This window comes from Caretta caretta, chromosome 14 (assembly GCF_965140235.1).
Source record: "Caretta caretta isolate rCarCar2 chromosome 14, rCarCar1.hap1, whole genome shotgun sequence".
Classification (NCBI taxonomy): Eukaryota; Metazoa; Chordata; order Testudines; family Cheloniidae; genus Caretta; species Caretta caretta.
This window is the reverse complement of record NC_134219.1, coordinates 41,512,532-41,533,383: the sequence shown is the minus strand read 5'-3', so window position 1 is coordinate 41,533,383 and position 20,852 is coordinate 41,512,532. Positions and strand designations below refer to the sequence as shown.

Sequence of the window (20,852 nt, the reverse complement as noted above, 5' to 3'; positions counted from 1 at the left end):
CCGTCAGGCACTGGACATAGTGCTGGCGGCAAAAGGAGGGACTTGTGCTCTCATTGGAAAAGACTGCTGTGTGTATATACCAGACAACACCAATGAGGTAATAGATCGTGCTAGCCACTTAGAACAAATCGCATATCTTCCCCACAAAGAGCCAAGTTCTTTATGGAAGTGGCTAAGTAACCTTTTCAATTTCTCTGGCATAGGAAACTGGTTGTTTCAGGGAGCCCTAACTCTCCTGTTTGGAATCCTAATAATTTTTGTATGTTTTCAGTTACTTTCCTGTTATATCCAAAATTGTGTCACACATGCTACACAGATAGCTGCCCCAAACCAGAGTGCTAATTTGATGATTTTAAATGTCACTGATGAACAAAGAGATAAAGAACGATTGATATGTAGAACCCAGTCATTGTTGGTCATTGCGTAGCTTGACCAAAAGGAGGGATTGTGAAAGCATTGAAATTACAATTCATTAAAGAAATGCTACTTGAAGGGTTTGTTGAAATATAGTTGTCAGGAAGAGAAACATTAAGGAGTGTGAGACAATGGGTCCTCAAACTAATTAACTTAGAGCTCCTACTGAGCTAGGAGATTGGTAAACGTTAGTATGCAAATAAGATATGTATGTATATTTGTCAGTTTCTGCTTCCTTTTGTCTCTTATGTTAAATTGGCTTTGGCTTAGCTGTATAAATAAGTTATCTTGCGCCTCAGAGAGGGGCTCACATCTGGGTGCATTAGCAAGGCGCTAATTGGGGGCAGAATTGGCCCCCTCTCTTCTCCTACTTTGCTTTCTGTTTTTCCTGCAAGCAGCCAAGTTCCATATGTCGGAACTCCAAGCCCAGCTCACTGAGCCCCGCATGAGTGTTTCAAACTGAGCCATGCTGGTCCCTATGGAGTAGTTCAGAATCACATTCGACTGGGATCCCTGAGTGAGATCTGACAGGGTGAAACCACTTGACACTTCTCGGTTCACTTGTGAAGTCATAATTTATTCAGCTCCCCCTCCACCCTCAGCCTGGCTCCCATTGCCTGAAACTCCTCCAAACATTGAATCATAGCCTCTTAATCCCTGTATTTCTACTTTGCGTTTTGTTTTTAAACCTCTCTCTCACACACACACACCCACCAAGTTCCCCCCTCTCATTACTTCACCTTTCGCTCTGTGTTGCCTCCAGAAGCCGTAACTGGCCAAGCCAATGAGAACAGCCAGGATCACACCCAGAGCCACCATCCAGGGATTTACTCTTGGGAAAAACAGCTCTGCAAGAGAAAGTGCCATTGACTTGGGAGCAAACACACACAGAATGAAGGCAGGACACTGTGACAGTGGTGACTCTGTGACTAGTTAAAAGACTCTCACAGGGAAATACACAGTGAGATGTGGCTCCTTTGTGCTTTATTATTAAACCAATGAAAGTCCCAGCCTGGTTACTGAACATGGTTAATTAAAGGGGGTGGGGGGGTTGGGTGGACTCTGCTATGCAACACCTACCTGCCACTAGCATAAGTTCAAGCATTCCCTAGGCCGGCGTAGTCAGTAGGTGGACTGCAGGCCAAATATAGACGACCAGATGTTTTGAATGGACCCTGGAATCTTTTAATTTACTTATTATTATCATTGTTTTTTTCATTATTATTATTATTTTCTCTGGTGTCTGGACCTTGACTATACCTTGACCAAGAAATTTGGACCTTGACAAAAAATAATTGACTACCCCTGCCCTAGGCTGTTCTAAGTGATCCCAAGGCTGCATCGAGTGCAGACTGGCCCTCAGAATCAGAGGGTTGTGACCAGCTGCCTGACACCCCTGACTCCCCTGTGTTCACTGGGGCTCAGTTACACAAGACATTCTAGCCCAACATATATTAATGCAGAATTTTAATAAAAACAAAACTTGAGCCTGGAAATTCAGAGTCAAAATTCCTCCAAAGTCCTCTTCCCTGGGCCTTGGAGCAATGGCTGACTAGAGGATCCTTGTCAAGTGGCTGGTGTATTGAAAACTGTGTAAAAATTATGAGCTGACATTTTAAATACAGAGGAGTTTCTTGGTGCTGCTTGCAGGCTAGAGGACTCTGTAGGGAGCGGGCGTCTGGGTCCTCTGAAGTCATTCTGCAAAGAGCCAGCCTAGAGCAAGGCAGGCTGAGTTCTGGTTCTCTGCTTTAGGGAGCAGCCTGCTTTTTCTCTCTCTGTATTTGGCTGTGGCATGTTAGAGCTCTGGATTCTTAGAAATAAAGCAGTTACATTGCAGCCTTACAGGAAGAGTATTTATGTTTTGTTTTCAACTCTCAGTGTGTATGCCGTGAACATAACAGTCAGGTAATACTGGGCATATCATAGACTAACCAGCACTTTGAGACCTCAGATTAACAGTGCTTTACAAATGCAACATTTTTATTATTATGGAGATGAAATTTTCATTCGGTATTAACCAAGTTATTTGGCAGATAATAACACATAAAATCAGGACCTTTTTTCCCTAAAAGTTAAGATACTCTTAGGTAAGATTAGGTAAGATTTTGTTTCTGCATATTTTGGGCCTGAACTTTTACTGCTGGTATTTTCAGATGTAATCTAAATAGCAATGCTCAGACCATACCCAGGGCTCTCTTCTGCTGTTTGGGGAAAATGACTTTTTTAGCCAGATTTTCATAAACACTCAGCACCCAGCAGTCACACTGAGAAGAGAGGAGAATTCCCTCCCCCACCCCTACTGACTGTGACGTTCAAGCACACACAGAGACGTCAGATACAAACATAAATACCCCTGCTGGGAGGTTGCAGCGTAACACGACTTTATTTCTTAGAGTCCAGAACCTTAACACACAAGAACCCCCCCAACGGAGAGAGGGGCTGCTCCCTAAGGCAGCAGGAACAACTCACCTCACCCTGCTTTAACTTGGCTCGTCTATAGGAACAGTTAGTGCGCGGCAGGCTGGGGTGTAAATCTCCCTTGCACTCGCTTGCTGCGCACTAACAGGCTGTGTGGACCCTGCTGCACCGCACTAAAAGTTCCCTGGTGCACTTTGAACTGTTCCCATTTCAAAGCAGGGTAGATCAAAGCGCACTACGGAATTGTTAGTGCACGTAGCAGGGTCCACACAGACAGTGCGCGCCAGGCTAGCGTGAGGGAGATTTACACCCCAGCTTGCCACAAACTAACTGTTCCTGGAGACAAACCCTGACTCTGAGAGCTTTGCTGCAGAGCCCTCTAGCCTGCAAACAGGACCTGGAAAACCTGCACTCCAACCCCTGCTCTTAAATTGATAGTGATAGCTTGCAGTTCCAACACAGCCCTCACTACAGCACAAGAACAAAGGAGAATTCCCTCCTCCCCCCGCCCCCACCCCCAATTGAGAAGAACGATGTTTGCTGGGTGCTGAGCTCTTATGAAAATCTGGCCAATGGCATCCCAGCTTGTAAGGCGCTAAACACCTTCAGCTCCTACTGGAGTCAAAGAGACTTGAGAGGTTGCTCAGGACTTTCCAAGTTGTGCTCAGCACGTTGAAGATCCAGGACAATAAATAAGAGACACAATGATAAATACTCTCTGCCCATGTCTGCAGTGTCTCAGTCTATCTATGGAGAGGGGTAACTAGTGGATGGAGAGGGGTAACTAATGGTGTTCCCCAAGGGTCAGTCCTAGGGCCAATCCTATTCAATTTATCCATAAATGATCTGGAGAAAGGGGTAAACAGTGAGGTGGCAAAGTCTGCAGAGGATACTAAACTGCTCTAGATCGTTAAGACCAAAGCAGACTGTGAAGAACTTCAAAAAGATCTCACAAAACTAAGTGATTGGGCAACAAAATGGTAAATGAAATTTAATGTGGACAAATGTAAAGTAATGCACGTTGGAAAAAATAATCCCAACTATACACACAATATGATGGGGGCTAATTTAGCTACAACTAATCAGGAAAAAGATCTTGGAGTCATCGTCGAGAGTTCTCTGAAGACATCCATGCAGTGTGCAGTGGTAGTCAAAAAAGCAAACAGGATGTTAGGAATCATTAAAAAAGGGATAGAGAATAAGACGGCAATATCTTATTGCCCTTCTATAAATCCATGGTACGCCCACACCTTGAATACTGAGTATAGACGTGGTCTCCTCATCTCAAAAAAGATATATTGGCATTAGAAAAGGTTCAGAGAAGGGCAACTAAAATGATAGGGGTTTGGAATGTGTCCCATATGAGGAGAGATTAAAGAGGCTAGGACTTTTTAGCTTGGAAAAGAGGAGACTAAGGGGGGATATGATAGAGGTATATAAAATCATGAGTGGTGTGGAGAAAGTTATTTACTTGTTCCCATAATATAAGAACTAGGGGCCACCAAATGAAATTAATGGGCCACAGGTTTAAAACAAATAAAAGGAAGTTCTTCTTCACACAGCACACAGTCAACCTGTGGAACTCCTTGCCTCAGGAGGTTGTGAAGGCTAGGACTACAACAGGGTTTAAAAGAGAACTGGATAATTTCATGGAGGTTAAGTCCATTAATGGCTATTAGCCAGGATGGGTAAGGAATGGTGTCCCTAGCCTCTGTTTGTCAGAGGGTGGAGATGGATGGCAGGAGAGAGATCACTTGATCATTACCTGTTAGGTTCACTCCCTCTGGGGCACCTGGCATTGGCCACTGTTGCTAGACAGGATACTCGGCTGGATGGACCTTTGGTCTGACTCAGTACGGCCATTCTTATGTTCTTATCCATGCACAGCACGGACAGGCACTGACCTGCTATGGAAATCGCTGACTCTCTCTCCTGGTTGAGTCGGGTGTTCCTGACATGGCAGGACACTTTCTGGTTGGACTCTTCTGTTATAACAATGGCAATCTCTGTTTGAAACAAGTCATCGGCCTCTTGGGATATTTTTTCAGAAGCCGATGGTAAGAGCTGCCCCTGGAGATCTCTCCACTGAGCCTCGGGCTGTGGGTACCATCCAGCTGATCGACACACCACCCGGATCCCTCCATCCTGATGTCCCTCCACTGAGATGGCAGGAACAGAGCCCAAACCTACAGAAGAAATAAATAAACTTGTGATAATCCTGCAGTGCCCAGTAATGAGCGAAAAGCTTCATTACACTGTTATCAAAAGCCATTTCCTATTAAACTAATAATCAAATGTCAGTCCATAAGTGTGGCTGGTCAGTTAATGTGGTCAGATTCCTATTTGATATACATCATGTAAAGTTAATGTTAATAAACATGTTAATGTTAATAAAGTTAATGTTAATGTCAGGGCTGTTCTATGCACAAACTTGCTCCAGTTTAGTTAAAGTGGTTTGGTTAAACCAGTGAACATCCCTGTGTGGACATTCTTAAATCAAGATGGAATCGACTCAAGCTTAATTAATATAAGCCATTTCCAAACCATTTAAAAGTGTCCATATAGGTTTTTGCACTACTTCATTGTAACCAGTGCATGTGTATGTACAGGCAAACCTTCAATTAATTCACTACCAACAAACTTTGTTACTGGGGAGTTCAGGTTGTCTTGGCTGTGCCTTGTACCCTTCAGAGCACAGAAGTTGGCAGCAGAAAACTGGACTCCTCTGAGAGACAGGAAACACACCCACACGCGCACCCACAATATACAGACATTAGATAACAAAGAAATACAGGGTGAAGGTAATGCCTTCTGCACCAGACCACACTTTTACTGATGAGCTAAACTGAAATAAAATGATCTTAATCTGAAATAAGAGGCTTCAATTTATCCAAAGGTGTGAATTCAAACTGATTTAGTTACTTCGATTGCAGCGGGTGTGCAGAGAAGCCTTACGCTGTTTGGAAGTTTCACACAGAAGATCCTCCACGGAGAGGTGGAGAAGGGATGTATGTCTGGAGCCCTCCCCGCTCAGGAGTCTTTTTCTTTTAAACTTTATTTTTATTGTTTTTATATAAAATGTAAACACACAATGAACAAAACTTATACACACAAATAATGCAAAAACCATGCACGAGATCAGTGGTTCTCAAACTACTGTACTTGTGACCCCTTTCACATAGCAAGCCTCTGAGTGCGACCCCCTTATAAATTAAAAACATTTGTTTATATATTTAACACCATTATAAATGCTGGAGGCAAAGTGGGGTTTGGGATGGAGGCTGTCAGCTCGTGACCACCCCATGCAATAACCTCGCAACACCCTGAGGGGTCCCAACCCCCAGTTTAAGAACCCCTGCACTAGATGGAAATAGCATATAAATAACAAAATACTACATTCATTATTTGCAAAACCTGGGGAAAAACAAAGCAAAAACAAACAAAAAACTTGAACCCATAGAGGTCGTGCAGCCATCAATTATGAAAGTGACTTGTAGCGAGGGGGCGTGGCCTCCCTCCAGGCCTGACAGGGAGGAACCACCACCCATGCCCTGGTTGGCGGAGCCTGGCAAGACACGCCCACCGTGCCGGAAGCAGAGGGGCCGGACAGGAAGTTTAAAAGGTGGGCGCTGCAGCTCAGTTGGGCTGGAGATGGTGAAGGAGACAGACGCCTCCCACCCACTGCTGGGTCTTGCACCCAAGAGGGACCTCTGCAGCACTGAGGACTTGAAGGAACTGCCAGAGATATCAACAAGGACACGGAAGAGCTGCTGGGACTGCCACTGGCTGCATACCCCGGGGAAAGGGAGGACACCCCACAAGATAAAGGTGCACGACAAGGGGGTCATAGGAAGTAGCCCAAGGACACCAGACAACAGTGTGGTGGTGGTACGAGAGGGCTGATCAGCGTGTTGTGGTGGGATCCTCACTGATCCAGTGGTGGAGCCCTCTGCCACTGCTGGGCCTGGGCTGGGACGCAGTGGAGTAGGGTCCCGGGTCCCTCTACCCCCTGCGGCTGCCCCACCCCTGGGGTGGCCACCTACCCACCTTAGGCCAAGAGGACTGCGTTTGTCTGCCATCTGCCTGAGCCATGTTGCCAGGTGATAGACTGTTTTGTGCTCCTCCCTGCCTGAGCGCCCGAGCTCCCTAGACTGTCTGGTGCTCTGCCCTGCCCAGAGACCCTGAGCCCCAAAACTGTATATTGCTCTGTCCTGCCCAGAAGGCCTGAGCTCCAGCAATGGCTAATTCCCCACTAAGGATTGCCTTTACAGAAATGTGGTAGCAAGGGGGTGTGGCCTCACTCCAAGGCGGATGGGGAGGGACGGCCACAGATGCTTACATGACTAAACAGATAAATAAGTGAGAATATAAGAGTATCGGGCACTAATATATACTAAACTGCATCTTCAGGAACACTGGCCTGTACGGAAAGCTGAAAACAGGGACTTTCTTTCCAGACCAGGTGATTCCAGTGAGGGATGCTGAAATGTCCATACTGTTCCTGGGAGACCCAGCCTACCCCTTACTGCCATGACTCATGAAATCTTACATGGGAAACCTGGACAGCAGCAAGCAGTGCTTCAACAGTAGGGTTAGCTGGGGAGGTGAGCATGCATCTGCTCTGACTGAAGCATGATTAGGGACTTCATCATCTCTGTTTGCTCCTCCATCACTTTAATCATTTGCTTCTGTCCCTTTAGAATGTGCTCCTCACTCTTTCTGTCCTTCCTTTCCTTTCTCTCCACTTCCTGCATTCCATCACCTGCATTGTGCAGGAGGTCAGACTAGATGATCATAATGGTCCCTTCTGACCTTAAAGTCTATGATTCTTTTCTCTCTGAGGATTGGAGAACCTCTTGGTACATGTCCTCTATGCTATGCCTTGGTCGCTTCCTTAGCTGGCAAAGGTGCTCGGCCAGTGTGTAGGGAGTTCCCCTGAAGACAACATTTGCATTAGCACAAGAAACAATACACAGAAGCATCATTGTTAGTTCACACACAGCATACAATCCTTAGGAAAAAATTCACCTCTTATAACATACCAATCACTTTCTCTATGAACCCTGGCAAGCACACATCTCCACAAACACCCTAAGCATGATAAGTGAGGCCTGGACGGGTGGTGGGCATTCAAGATGAGGCAAGGGGTAGGTTATGTTTTCAGGGGATCCCTGAGGGTGACCATGGACAATAATGAAAATTCTGCCCCCGTTTTCCACAGGCGGGGGTCATTGAAGTTGATATCTCACTCCTGAGGGTAAGCAAGGGTGCATCTATTGCACCCATGCGGGTTCAGACCCGGTCCCTATGCTACTCGCCTGTGTGCTGCTTTGGTCCCAGCACAAGTGATGCCGAGTTGCACGGGAAAGCGTTCTACAATGGCAGAAGGAACAAAGCAGCTCTTTCAGGTAGAGATGGCGGATGCACAGTAAACAGGGGCAGTTAAAAATGCAGCGAAATGCAGTCCGAAGCTCATGGAATGCTGGGATGGAAAAATGCATCATGGGATGCTGAACCCACACCCATGATGCATTGCGATCCGCTCCACCGTCCCACAACACCGAGCTGCAGACCGTGGCGAATAGCACAGTGGGAGAGCTATCCACAATGACAGGTTTCAGAGTGGCAGCCATGTTAGTCTGTATCAGCAAAAACAATGAGGAGTCCTTGTGGCACCTTAGCCTTGGTCTACACTACGAGTTTAGGTCGAATTTAGCAGCGTTAGATCGATTTAACCCTGCACCCATCCACACGACGAAGTCATTTTTATCAACTTAATGGGCTCTTAAAATCAATTTCTGTACTCCTCCCCGATGAGAGGATTAGCGCTGAAAGCGACATCGCCGAGTCAAATTTGGGGTAGTGTGGACGCAATTCGACGGTATTGGCCTCCGGGAGCTATCCCACAGTGCTCCATTGTGACCGCTCTGGACAGCGCTCTCAACTCGCATGCACTGGCCAGATAGGCAGGAAAAGCCCCGCAAACTTTTGAATTTCGTTTCCTCTTTGGCCAGCGTGGCAAGCTGATCAGAACAGGTGACCGTGCAGATCTCATCAGCAGAGGTGACCATGGAGTCGCAGAATCGCAAAAGAGCTCCAGCATGGACCGAACAAGAGGTACTGGATCTGATCGCTGTACAGGGAGACGAATCCGTGCAGGCAGAACTCCGTTCCAAAAGATGAAATGCCAAAATATTTGAAAAAATCTCCAAAGGCATGATGGACAGAGGCTATAACAGGGACCCGCAGCAGTGCCGGGTGAAACTTAAGGAGCTCAGGCAAGCCTACCAAAAAACCAAAGAGGCAAATGGCCACTCCGTGTCAGACCCCCAGAAATGCCGGTTCTATGATGAGCTGCATGCAATTCTAGGGGGCGCCTCTACAACTACCCAACACCATACATGGACTCCTGCAAGGGAGTCTCACACAACAGGGATAAGGATTTTGGGGACGAGGAAGATGAGGAGGAGGGGGGAGGTTGAAGACAGCGCACACCAGGCAAGTGGAGAAACCGTTCTCCCCGACAGCCAGGAACCGTTTATCACCCTGGAGCCAATACCCTCCCCGTGATGAGAGGAGACAAGATGAAATGCTGAGGCTACTGGAGGATCAAACTGATATGCTCCAGCGTATGGTTGAGGTGCAGGAAAGGTATAGATCACCACTGCAGCCCCTGTGTAACCAACCACCTGCCTCCACAAGTTCCATAGCCTCCTCACCCAGGCGCCCAAGAACGCGCAGGGTGGGGGAGGGGCTCCGTGCACCCAACCACTTCACCCCAGAGGACTGCCCAAGCAACAGAAGGCTGGCATTCAATACGTTTTCAAGTGTAGTGTGGCCTTGTCCTCCCCTCCTCCCCCGCCCCTCCAGGACTACCTTGCCAGTTATCCCCCTATTTGTGTGATGAATTAATAAAGAATGCATGAATTTGAAACAACGACTTTATTGCCTCTGCAAGCGGTGATTGAACAGAACTGTCACACCATAGCCCGGCCAGCCATGAAACTGGTTTTCAAAGCTTCTCTGGTGTGCAGCATGCCCTACTGTGCTCTTCTAACCGCCCTGGTGTCTGGCTGCACGTAATCAGCGGCCAGGCGGTTTGCCTCAACCTCCCACCCCGCCATAAACATCTCCCCCTTACTCTCACAGATATTGTGGAGCACACACCAAGCAGCAATAACAATGGGAATATTGGTTTCACTGAGGTCTGAGCGAGTCAGTAAACTGCGCCAGCGACCCTTTAAACATCCAAATGCACATTCTACCACCATTCTGCACTTGCTCAGCATATAGTTGAACAGCTCCTGACTACTGTCCAGGCTGCCTGTGTATGGCTTCATGAGCCATGGCATTAAGGGTCCCCAAGGATAACTGTAGGCATTTCAACATCCCCAATGGCTATTTTCTGGTCTGGAAATTAAGTCCCTTGCTGCAGCTGTTCAGATAGATCTGACTTCCTGAAGATGCGAGTGTCATGTACCTTTCCTGGCCATCCCACGTTGATGTTGGTGAAATGTCCCTTGTGATCCACCAGTGCTTGCAGCACCATTGAAAAGTACCCCTTTCGGTTTATGTACTGACTGCCTTGATGGTCTGGTCCCAAGATAGGGATATGCGTTCTGTCTATTGCCCCTCCACAGTTAGGGAATCCCATTGCAGCAAAGCCATCCACTATGACCTGCACGTTTCCCAGAGTCTCAACCCTTGATAGCAGCAGCTCAGTGATTGCATTGGCTACTTGGATCACAGCAGCCCCCACAGAAGATTTGCCCACTCCAAATTGATTCCCGACTGACCGGTAGCTGTCTGGCGTTGCAAGCTTCCCAAGGGCTATCACCACTCGTTTGTGAACTGTGAGGGCTGCTCTCATCTTGGTATTCTTGCACTTCAGGGCAGGAGAAAGCAAGTCACAAAGTTCCATGAAAGTGCCCTTACGCATGCGAAAGTTTCACAGCCACTGGGAATCATCCCAGACCTGCAACACTATGCAGTCCCACCAGTCTGTGCTTGTTTCCCGGGCCCAGATTCGGCATTCCATGGCATGAGCCTGCCCCATTGCCACCAGGATGGCCAAATCGCCAGGGCCCATGCTTTGAGAGAAGTCTGTGTCCCTGTCCTCATCACTCTCGTCACTGCGCTTCCGTCACCTCCTCGCCTGCTTTTGCAGGTTCTTGTTCTGCACGTACTGCAGGATAATGCGCGAGGTGTTTACAATGCTCATAACTGCCACAGTGATCTGAGTGGGCTCCATGCTTGTCGTGGTATGGCGTCTGCAGGAGAAGAGGAGAGCAGAGTTGCAGGGGAAGCGGAGGTTGGATGACCAGTTTTGCAGACCTACTGCACCGTCTGCTGCCAGGACACAACAGCTGAGCAGGCTGCACGCTTGCCATGGTATGGCGAGACAAGAAGAGCCGAGCAGAGTTGCAGCGGAAGCGGCCGACGATGACGGTCATATAGAGGACCTGCGAGACCACCAGGAGAGCAGAGTGGCATTGGAAGCAATGGTCAGAAGGCCAGTTTTTCTGACCTACTGCACCATCTGCTGCCAGAGCAGGAGAGCAGAATGGCAGCGGAAGCGGTGGTTCGATGACGACGGTTAGCAGTCCTACTGCATCATCTGCTGAAAGCAGTATGGCGCCCGCATGGAAAAAAAGGCGCAAAACGATTGTCTGCCGTTGCTTTCACAGAGGGAGGGGTGACTGACGACATGTACCCAAAACCACCCATGACAATGTTTTTGCCCCATCAGGCATTGGGAGCTCAACCCAGAATTCCAATGGGCGGTGGAGACTGTGGGAACTGTAGGATAGCTACCCACAGTGCAACGCTCCAAAAGTCGATGCTAGCCTCGGTACTTTGGACACACTCCACCGACTTAATGCACTTAGTGGGGACACACACAATCAACTGTATAAAATCGCTTTCTAAAAAATCGACCTCTATAAATTCGACCTAATTTCGTAGTGTAGACATACCCTTATTAGAGGCTAACAAATTTATTTGGGCATAAGTTTTCATGGGCTAAAACCCACTTCATCAGCTGCATGGAGTGGAAAATACAGTAGCGAGGTATAAATACACATCATATCAAAAGATGGAAGTTGCCTTACCAAATCGGGAGTCAGTGCTAACGAGCCAATTGAATTAAGGTGGAAGTGGGCTATTCTCATCAGTTGACAAGAAGGGAGGGGAAAAAAAGTCACTTTTGTAGTGCTAATGAGTTCAGTGTAATCAAGATGGCCCACTTCAAACAGTTGACAAGAAGGTGTGAGTATCAGCAGGTGCAAATTTAGTTTTTGAAGTGACCCATCCACTCCCATTCTTTATTCAGGCCTAATTTGATGGTGTCCAGTTTGCAAATTAATTCCAGTTCTGCAGTTTCTCATTGGAGTCTGTTTTTGAAGTTTTTTTGTTGAAGAATTGCCACTTTTAAGTTTTTAGGGCAACAAAAATTATTAGGGGTCTAGAACACATGACTTATGAGGAGAGGCTGAGGGAGCTGGGATTGTTTAGCCTGCAGAAGAGAAGAATGAGGGGGGATTTGATAGCTTTCAACTACCTGAAAGGGGGTTCCAAAGAGGATGGCTCTAGACTGTTCTCAATGGTAGCAGATGACAGAACGAGGAGTAATGGTCTCAAGTTGCAGTGGGGGAGGTTTAGATTGGATATTAGGAAAAACTTTTTCACTAAGAGGGTGGTGAAACACTGGAATGCGTTACCTAGGGAGGTGGTAGAATCTCCTTCCTTAGAGGTTTTTAAGGTCAGGCTTCACAAAGCCCTGGCTGGGATGATTTAACTGGGAATTGGTCCTGCTTCGAGCAGGGGGTTGGACTAGATGACCTTCAGGGGTCCCTTCCAACCCTGATATTCTATGATTCTATTGAGTGTCCAGGGAGACTGAAGTGCTCTCCTACTGGTTTTTGAATGTTACAATTCTTGATGTCAGATTTGTGTCCATTTATTCTTTTGCATAAAGACTGTCCGGTTTGGCCAAAGTACATGGCCGAGGGGCATTGCTGGCACATGATGGCATATATCACATTGGTAGATGTGCAGGTGAACGAGCCCCTGATGGTGTGGCTGATGTGGTTAGGTCCTATGATGGTGTCCCTTGAATAGATATGTGGACAGATTTGGCACTGGGGTTTGTTGCACGGTTTGGTTCCTGGGTTAGTGTTTTTGTTGTGTGGTGTGTAGTTGCTGGTGAGTATTTGCTTCAGGTTGGGGGGCTGTCTATAAGTGAGGACTGGCCTGTCTCCCAAGCTCTGTGAGAGTGAGGGATCGTCTTTCAGGATAGTTTGTAGACCGCTGATGATGCGCTGGAGAGGTTTTAGTTGGGGGCTGTAGTTGACGGCTAGTGGCATTCTGTTACTTTCTTTGTTGGGCCTGTCCTGTAGTAGGTGACTTCTGGGTACCTTTCTGGCTTACCTACATGCCTCCAGCTTTCATCCAGACCACATCACATGATTCATTGTCTATAGCCAAACTCTAAGATACAATCGCATTTGCTCCAATCCAATCCAATCCCTTAGACAGAGACAAACACCTACAGGATCTCTATCAAGCATTCTTAAAACTACAATACCCACCTGGTGAAGTGAAGAAACAGATTGACAGAGCCAGAAGGGTACCCAGAAGTCACCTGCTACAGGACAGGCCTGCCTGTAGTAGGGAGGGAAAGAAGGGTTGAGGCCTCCTCAGGTAAGGGGAAGGAGTGGGATGGGAGGGATTTGATATGGTGAGGGGTGGTGTAAAAGTTGTGAGTTTCGGAGCAGGGAGTCCTGTCAGCCCCAAATTCTCCCCCTCCCCATGCTGGGATCTGGGGGAGCCCTACCCCTCTGCAGGGCTCTGAACTCCTTTTTTTGCCCCCCTATGGCCTGGGATCTAGGAGACCCTGTCACTCTTGGGGCGTCTAACCCGCTCATGTAATCTGTGATCAAGGGGAAGTGGGGTGGGGGGGCTGAATGTGATGAAAATGTAAACACCTGAAATGCAGGAAATGAATAGTTAAAATACACATCACCCCTGGGTGGGGTTGCCAGAGTGTGTGGGGGAGGGGGAGTTGTATTGGGTGGGCCTGCAACATGGCTGGGTAAGTCTGGCTGGACCAGGACCGGGGGGCTCAGCTCGGCATGGTAGTTGGGGTGAGGAGCCCAGCTCAGTGTGCAGCTCACGTAACCGAGGTAGTGTGTGGCCCACCAGTGAGCTGCTACCTGTGATATGTGCTCCCAAAAATGTAGGGCAGAGGGGAGCTAAATGTTGTGGGGGATGGTGGAGAAGGAAACAGACACACCAGTTTCCTCTCACATGCTTAAATTAGCCGCTGTATAATAAAACTGTCAAGGTGTTGGGGCAGGGACCTGGGATGAGATTTCTCTCACCAGCCCTGTTACAAGCTACACACTGCAAACATTGCACAGCACGACCATTATGCCCACTGCACTATCAGAGTGCACAGCGGGAGGGGCACTGAGCAACCACGGGGCAACCTGCCCCAGCGCCGGGCTGAGCAGCCGGCCTCCCCGCCCCTAAAGTCCGCCCTCTCCCCCCCCGCCCCCCCCAGCCAAGCCGGGATGGCTCCAACACCGGGCCGAGCCACCGGCCCCTGAGCCCCAGTGCTGGGCTGAGGCGCTGGACCCCCAAGCGCCAGGCCAAGGCGCTGCCCCCCACCCCAAGACCCCCAGCACCAGGCAGCGCATGACCAAGCTGCCCCACTCCCCCGCCAGATGCCCCCGGCTGGCCACCCTCTGGCTTGCCGTGTCCCTCCTCACTCCCCCTCCCAAGAGGAGGAGGGACGCAGTGAGCAGTGCGGATTTCTGGAGGGGTGGGGGTGGTGTTGTGGCAGGACCACAGCGGCGCAAGCGTCCAGCAGCGGATTGGCGGCAGGGAAGGCTCAGCCTTCCCACGCCTCTTCTACCCACCGCCTGTGACTACAACCGCCTAAATGGCCACTGACTCCTGCAACAAACGTTTCCCTTTCTGTTTAAAAAAACTAGGAAATTCAGTGACAAAACCTTCGTTAGCACAGAGTTCAGGCTGCCTAGTGATATTATCTCCTGCCCTTCCAGAGCACAGTGACAGCTCTGCCCCACTGCTCCCACTACTCTCTCCACTGGTCAGAACAGCTACACTGAGCACCGGGAATGCAGCTGCAGTGCAGGCAGACACATGCTGCAATTCAAATCTGTGGAACACAGCACAAACAATGGCACCTCCCTGTAACCCTTCCTCATGTCTATTCACTGACAGAAAACTTAGGGTAGGTCTACACTATCGCAGTAAGTCGACCTAAGGTACGCAACTCCAGCTACATCAATAATGTAGCGGGAGTCGATGTACCTTAGGTCGTCTTACTGCGGTGTCTACACCGCGCAGGGTTGATGGGAGACAGTCTCCCGTTGACCTTACTCTTCTCGGCGGGGGTAGAGTACATGGGCTGACTGGAGAGCAATCCGCGGTCGATTTGGCGCATCTTCACTAGACCCGCTAAATCGACTGCCGGTGCATTGATCAACACTCCGTCGACCCCGGCTGTCGTGTAGATGTAGCTTTAGTTACCTCCAGGCAACCTTAACTCTGTATTATCTCATACACTCCCAGAACGCTGAGTTCAGCAATACTCAGGCCTCTAAAACTAGGAAATCCATCAGGAAGGTAAATACCCAAACAACCTTAACTCTGCCCCTTTGGAGCTGGCAATAACCACTGGGAATCGGTTGCATGCACTGAAGTTGCATCCACTGTGCTTGGTGTAGCTGTAATGGCTAGAGGAGGGATTATTTGGAGCATATTGGCAGAGCTGTCACAGTGACATCAGGAGAGTGCAGGTGTACCTTGAGGGATCAATCATGCCTCATTTCAGCACGGAGCCGTGCAGGTTGTGTCAGTAGCAGGGCACAGACTCCTTGCCATGGGGATTGTCAGCAGCCTGGTGTCAGATATGCCAGTGATCACTAGGGCTTGGTGAGGGGTAAGTGAAGGCAACATCCCAGAAGAAATCCACACCCACAGGGCAAGGGTGAGAAGGCAATAACATTTTGCAAGTTGAGGGTGGTTTGTGTGCAGCAGGCTCAGTGTTTGAGTGTAGACCCAGGTGTTCGCTACACCTGATCTAAACCTCATCTCCTCGTTACAGAACTAGCTGCACCTCTGTCCCCTGGCTGGTCTCTCTGACAGCACCTTCAGGGGTCAGGCCTCCTGCCTCTGCCTGTCCTGGGGGTGGGAATTCCTCAATTCTCCCACTCTTAGACCAGGCTCTGGGCTACAGGGCCCTGTGTATCAACCACTGTTACCCGGAAGGGGCCAGACACGAGCTGAGATCAATTCCAGCTGGTGGCATCAGTTTGGGGAGGATCAGAGTCACTGTTTCCCCATGCACACAAAATAGCTGTAATAACCACAACATGTTAATGTCACCTGACTGTTCAGGGGTGTCAGTGCGTCTCGTTAACCCCTCGCTCTAATGCCCTCAAATTTGGGCCACTAACCCCACCCCAGACTCCAGTAAGTTGCAGCAATTTTCAAGACAATCTGAGAATGCGTCCGGGGTTTAGAGAACTTAGAAAAACGGATATTAAACAGCAAACTGGAATCGACCTGATCCAGAGCAGAGCTGCCGACCCACGACAATGAAAAAAATTGTGTCATCTCACAGTGAGCCTTCTGACTCCACTTATTACCCTGCTGAAGACAATTAAAACATCAGAACAAGTTACTGACCTGCAACCTGCAGTTCCAATACAGCAGCTTCATCAGAGACACTGGACTGAAAAAAACACTTGTACTGTCCCTCGTCTGACAGTCGGATATCGCGTATTCTCAAGGAAACATTCCCATTGGTGATGTCATCTTTCAAGAGCTCAGTTCTTCCTCGATATTCCTGCATTTGCTCGCCGTACTGATCCTGCCCATCACGGTACAAGTGCACAGCTGGAGAGAACTGGGATCGGAACCATCTCAGCTCCATGTTCTCAGCGCTTATCCTGGGGAAGAGGTGGCAGGGCAGGACGGCCTCCCCACCTAGGGAGGCAGTGATTGGGTGGTCAGGTCCAGTCACTGTGAACTGTGCTGTGAAATGTACAATGAAAAATGGAAATTAAATCAGAGAGGGGCTGGAAGTGGCATTAATTCAGCAGTAAGACACACAGTAAGAGAGCGCCCTGTGTTAAAAGTGAGAGACCATTTAAAGACAAAAGCCTGACAGAGCAAATTTATCATAAACCAAACAAAGGACTGAACACATTACACTTATACCAAAGGATTCGCATCTGGCACATGGGACTCTCTGGTAGGTTCCAAATTCTTTCAAACCTTTGTCTAAGGGTTTGTCCTCTTGGTTAACAGGTCCTGTCACTTTGCAGCCCAAGATCTCGGGCCTCTGGTCAGTTCAAATCCAGCTTTTATACCAAAAATCTTTGTTCTCTTGGGCTTCTGGGACATGGTCTAACCCAGTTTATGCAATTCTCCCTAGGGGTGGTACATCTCTGGAGCTGTTACCTGTCCCACGTAGATTACAATCCCAAACCCACCAAGACACATATAACAGGTATAGATACCATTGATAAAGGGGGTACAAAAATAAACAGAACATGCATACAGTGAATTTGATAGTTCCCAAAATGCCACAAGTGGCTGCAATATCCACCACACAGAGTTCACATGTGAGTGTTATACATTGTCCCTATTATCTCTGAATAGAGCTCTAACTTCTCATGGGCACCCTGGGGATAATGGTACTGGGGGCCTGGTTCTCTGATACACCAAGGCCTTTTTGTGCTGCTCCAGCACAGGGGCCTCCTCAACTGCAGGGGTGTGTGTGTGTGTGTGTGTGTAAAGTTTTACAAGGTGTAAAGATATGAAAACAAATCATCACTCTGCCGACAATGGCTTTAAAGGTAAAGTCAGAGGGCGGATAATGGAGAGGGGGGAGGAGGCAGATAGAAAAGTGCAAGAAACAGAAAACCGGTCACCGTGGAACTGCACAGGATGTGGGGGTCTCAGTGCAGAGACTCAGCATCAGGAGAGACAGAGAGAGCTGGTTAAATTAACAGGATGGAAACCACAGCAGGAGTAGCTATGGAGCCATCCCGGGGGTGGAGTGGGTCACTATCAGGGCTTCACTGAGGACACAGAGTGAAGAAGCCGGCAAATAACCTCACATCCTCACCGTGAGATGAGGTCTGGCTCTGAGCCCTAGTCAGATGTGTCTGGTGCAGCATGAATGACTTGTGGGTTGTTACGTCTAAACTGGAGTCTAGGATTCAGGACTCCTTCATGGCTGAAGAGTCTGATTTGTGAGTATACGGTCTGTCAGTGCAGTGTATAGGAATTGGATAGTGCCCTTTTAAATAGTTTGCGAGCCCTGTAGTGGTGCTCACTGTGCTCTGTGTTTTAGAAGCTGCCAGAAATCAGCCAGAGCAGTAGGATGAACGCAGTGTACAGGCCTGACAAGATGCTGTATAGATAGTAACCATGGTTACTGGGGACCCAGCTGTGCCCTGTGGTTTCTCCAGGTTGCTGGTTGTGGGGAGGTTGAGCAGACGTGGTTTATAAGATAAGGCAGTGATGTGAGATGTACGGTGATGACCAGCAACAGTTGCAAACCCAGCGAGGAGGCCGGAGCTCCTACCTGACGCCAGCCTGTGGACCTGTAGAGCGAGGCAGAGAGTGACGTAGCCAGGCAGAGTGGAGCTCACTGTGGAGCCGGGGGAGAACGAGGGAACCTTCCCCGTCATCGTAGCTTGGTCTGGGGAACAGGAGAAATAACAAACCAGACGGTGAGTGTGATGCATTGACAGTGCCATGGTTGTCTGACTTTCACAGCCCTGGTCCACTGGTCAGTTATGTTTACATGAGCACAATTCCGAATATTCGAACACTAAGGTCAGAGGGGACCATTCGATCATCTAGTCTGATCTGTGACACAGGCCAAAGACTCTCACCCGTTTACCCCTGTACTGAGCCCAAACTTGTGTTTGACTGAAGCATCTTCCAGAAAGTCACCAAGTCTTTATCTGAAGACAGCAAGAGATGGACAATTCATCCCTTCCCTTGGTAGTTTATTCCAGTGATTAATAACCCTCACTGTTACAATTCTGTGCCTTAATTCTCATTTGAATTTGTTCATTTTTAAATTCCAGCCACTGGTTCTTGTTATGCCTTTCTCCCCTGTATTAAAGAGAGCTTTAGTACCATGTGGCAGATGGGGAACTGTACTGAAATATTTTTGTGAACTATCGGTACGACTCAGCAGCGATGCCAAGGGGATCGGTACAGTTTTGGGGGAAAGAATTGCTTCTCTCGCTGGGACATGGCCGAACAGGCTAGGTATCTGAGATGTAGAGCCACTCAGACTGTCTGCGCTGGGATCAACACAGATCAATGGAGGATCTTGAAAAGACAATGGGAAGCCTCAACAACTGAGCATCAACTTCTAGAGCAAGTTTCTTCCCCCACCTCTCTGCAGGGAAGAGGAGCAATAGCCCAGACCTGGAGCACAAAGGGAGAAGGTGTCAGGTGTCTGTGTTAAAGAACTGGGCTGACAGAGACACAGGAACTCACTTGGGATTTAGACACAAAAAAAGGGACAGGGAGCGAGTGAGCCAAGCTGGACCCTGCGGCAACACGGCTCGGCGGAGCCCCAGCTCTGGACCCCTCTCTTAAAGTTTGCTTCTCTGGGCTGACCTAAGGACTTTCAGATTCCATAGGCCAGGTGACTAACACATTGTTACAGATATTCACTGAGAACATTGAGCCCTGAAAGGGTAGAAAAAGTCTCCTGCAGGAGTCTGGGTTGGTTGGACTTGCTGCAAGGAGCCACGGAGAAAGCCAGGGATCGCTGGTGCTCAAAGGCCCAGTTTGTGAGTCACTGAAGCCATGGACCTGTCTCTGTGGAATTGTGTGGATCGTGGGGTTCAGAACAATAAAGGCGTCACTCCCAAGGGCCTGGCTGAAGGCCAGGGCACAGACCAGACCTTGTGAATCCATGACACAAAGTCACCTCTCACTCTACTCTTTGCTAAACTGAACAGATTGATCTCCTTCCGTCTCCTTCTGTGAGGTGTTTGCTCCAGCCCCCAAATCATGTTTGTGACCCTTTTCTGCAGTGTCTGGGATATTTTGGGGTGCAGTCATGTAAGGGGTTGCGTCACTGCCTGCCCTGCCCTCCCGAGTGCAGCTGCTCAGAGCCCCTGGGGAACCTGCCCACGTCACACAGGCACCTGCCTGGGAGCAGTTCAGAGTTGAGCTCTCTTGGAAACGTGGCCCTCGCCCTCTAGAGGCTGCATTGCTGTGAAGGGCAGTGGGGGGCTTCCGACAAGGGCTCACACCACATAGCGCCGATGGAAGCTCTGGCTGGGTCTGGACTGTGACAGGATGAAGTGGCTGTTACCTGCCTTAGGCCAGGACAGCAGCAGGGGCCGGCATGGCCCAAAGAGCAGCCACACTGGGGAGGAAGTAGGTGAGAGCAGGGCTGGCAGGTGAGTCACTCACTGAGCACCTGCATTCAGCGGCGGCTGCTGATAGCAAACCAGTAAGAGGTAAAGCTCCCCCCTTCCTGCCAGGAACCCCCCTAAGGGAAGCAGCAGCCTCACCTGCCCACCTTTGGGGTGAGCCTCCCCCGGAATGCAAAGGGCCTCGAGGGCACAGATAGGTGCAATTTACACTCAGAGGGGGAGATTTTCACAAACACAGGGGAGTTAGGATCAATGGGGCTTGTGCTCCTGAATTCCTTAGGAGCTTTAGAAAATCTCCCCCTCCCTGGCTGAAAATATTCATCAATGCAAAATTAGCCAGTGACTATTGGGGGGATAGGGTTTGTTGCTATGCTCTCCAGGTAGCCCAGCCCCACCCTTTGGGCCTCAGTTCCTGCAATGTTGTTCAGACAGCCTGGCTCAGATACTCCTCTCCTGGGCCCCAGCTGCTCTGCTCTTCTCCAAGAAACAGGTGCCAGCAAGCCAGGGAAACAAAAAAGCAAGATGGTGCCTGGCTGCATGCAACAAACCTGCTGAATTCTCTGGGAT

General features: G+C 49.0%; 1 protein-coding gene across 5 annotated transcripts in view; it reads right to left on the bottom strand.

The window, feature by feature from the left end:
• Positions 1-20,852, bottom strand: part of LOC125621599 (butyrophilin subfamily 1 member A1) — a 655,591-nt gene that overhangs the window by 21,254 nt on the left and 613,485 nt on the right. For 2 of the 5 annotated variants that reach the window (XM_075119821.1, XM_075119819.1), the window contains exons 2-5: positions 18,461-18,577; positions 16,552-16,899; positions 4,737-5,018; positions 1,155-1,262 (exon numbers count right to left, since the gene is read on the bottom strand). The exons of the other annotated variants lie outside the window; for them this stretch is intronic. In XM_075119821.1, coding sequence (XP_074975922.1) covers positions 1,155-1,262; positions 4,737-5,018; positions 16,552-16,899; positions 18,461-18,566 — 844 coding nt within the window. In that variant the 5' untranslated portion in view covers positions 18,567-18,577. The remainder of the gene's footprint in view (positions 1-1,154; positions 1,263-4,736; positions 5,019-16,551; positions 16,900-18,460; positions 18,578-20,852) is intronic. 5 annotated transcript variants of the gene reach the window in all.